General features: G+C 35.9%; 1 protein-coding gene across 1 annotated transcript in view; it reads left to right on the plus strand.

The window, feature by feature from the left end:
• Positions 1-900: 900 nt before the first annotated feature.
• The window catches only part of LOC119593383 (tudor and KH domain-containing protein homolog), a gene marked incomplete at its 3' end in the record, with an annotated part of 10,569 nt that continues 9,838 nt past the window's right edge, over positions 901-1,631 (plus strand). The window contains 1 exon segment of the mRNA XM_037942312.1: positions 901-1,092. Within this exon segment, the coding sequence (XP_037798240.1) occupies positions 916-1,092 (177 nt within the window).

Consider the following 1,631-nt stretch of genomic DNA (forward strand, 5'->3'; position numbering starts at 1 on the left):
CAGGTAAAATAACTTCTGGTCTACCTGAATTTCACAACAAAACGAAAATAGATACGGTTACTGTATGTTGTAGGTCGGCCAAAAGTACCTGAGTCTTGTTTACAGAGATTTATATCCATTTCCTTTGAATATCGTGATCTTATGGAGGTTCGATGTATGTGGAGAGATGAATAATATCCGAATATGAATCAGTTTAAAATAGGCACGTAATAAATGCATTAATAAAGTTTTCATTATTCAAAAATACATTCGAAGAGGGAAAATATCACAAAGCACATACCCTTTAACAAATGACTTCTGATTCTATTAAAAAATTGCCAGGTTCCTGGATTCATGTGTTGCCAAGTGCGACATGCAGATTGCAGAGACATGTTGCAGTGTGTTGCATCTGGACAGACGCCAGCAGGTGACTTTGCGCCGGGTTCCTCTCGGGACGTAATAAAACGAGAATGTCTCTTTCATTTGCTTTTGTGTTATTTTTAAAGAATATCCCAACTGCATCTAATTGATAACATGTCCATACGTGTTGCATCGGTTGCATCGGCTGTGGATAAGGATGAGAAAGAATTAACCGGGAAATTGAAGCCATGAAGTGTCCTCAAAGATCCCCCAATAAAACAGTCATGCTAATGAACCTCACGAACGGCTTTCAAGGGCGCTAAAAATACTTCTGTCGCCTATCAAGTTCATTCCATTGAATGTAGGAAAAATCAGCCATTCAGTCACACGAATACGTAAAATATTCACCCTTTTTCACAACTTCAAGATTAATATAACAGCAAACTCGAAAATCCAACACACACAAAAATCTACCAAAATATTCAAACAAAACGAAAAAAAAAGATGAATAAAGCACAATAAAGCCACTGAAAAAAAAAACTATAAGAAATAAAAATGAAACTATAAGAAATAGAGATGAAAGGGAAAACGAGCACCATACCAGCAGACGAAACTGAACCGATCGACTCAGTGCAGGGAAGGTCGCCGTCGGGAATGGAGGCTTCTCGTCTGAGGAACTTTATTTTACCCTTAGGAGGAGCTCTACTCTTATCCGGTGTCGCTGGGACGATCTACTATTACCTGACGAAGAAGGTAATGGCAGCGGGTGTGGGTGACAGGATGTACTTTCTTGGAAATGTGGGCAATGTATTTTCTTTTTCTTTTTTCGTGGGTGTTTTTTAAGGTAAGGGAGGATACACCGCCCCCTTTCATATTTCGTGCTTTGAAGGTCTCGTTTTGAAAGTATTTTGTCAAGTAAATATTCAGTCGGTAATGAGTGGTTCTTTGATAAAACCTCAGGTTCTTCAAATCGCTCTCATTCGTATATTAAATATGTACAAGATTTGTAGACGGCCTACTTACTGTTTACGTTCATGTAATAGTTTAAATTCACAGAAAGTTCATTGTTATTTTAATTAATATTTAAAAGTGATGGTTTCATTATTTTTTAATTTACTTAGGTGTTTGGGAGTATTTTACGTTTTGTGGTTTAAACACCAAATTATTCAAATGATTGCTGTGTTTTCAGAATTCTAATGTAATTGTAAGTATTAAGCTTTGTCATTCCTTTATGATACTAATTTCAGAAAATAATCAGATTAATTAATAGATTATTGTAAAATCTAATTCTT

Source organism: Penaeus monodon, chromosome 32 (assembly GCF_015228065.2).
Source record: "Penaeus monodon isolate SGIC_2016 chromosome 32, NSTDA_Pmon_1, whole genome shotgun sequence".
NCBI lineage: Eukaryota > Metazoa > Arthropoda > Malacostraca > Decapoda > Penaeidae > Penaeus > Penaeus monodon.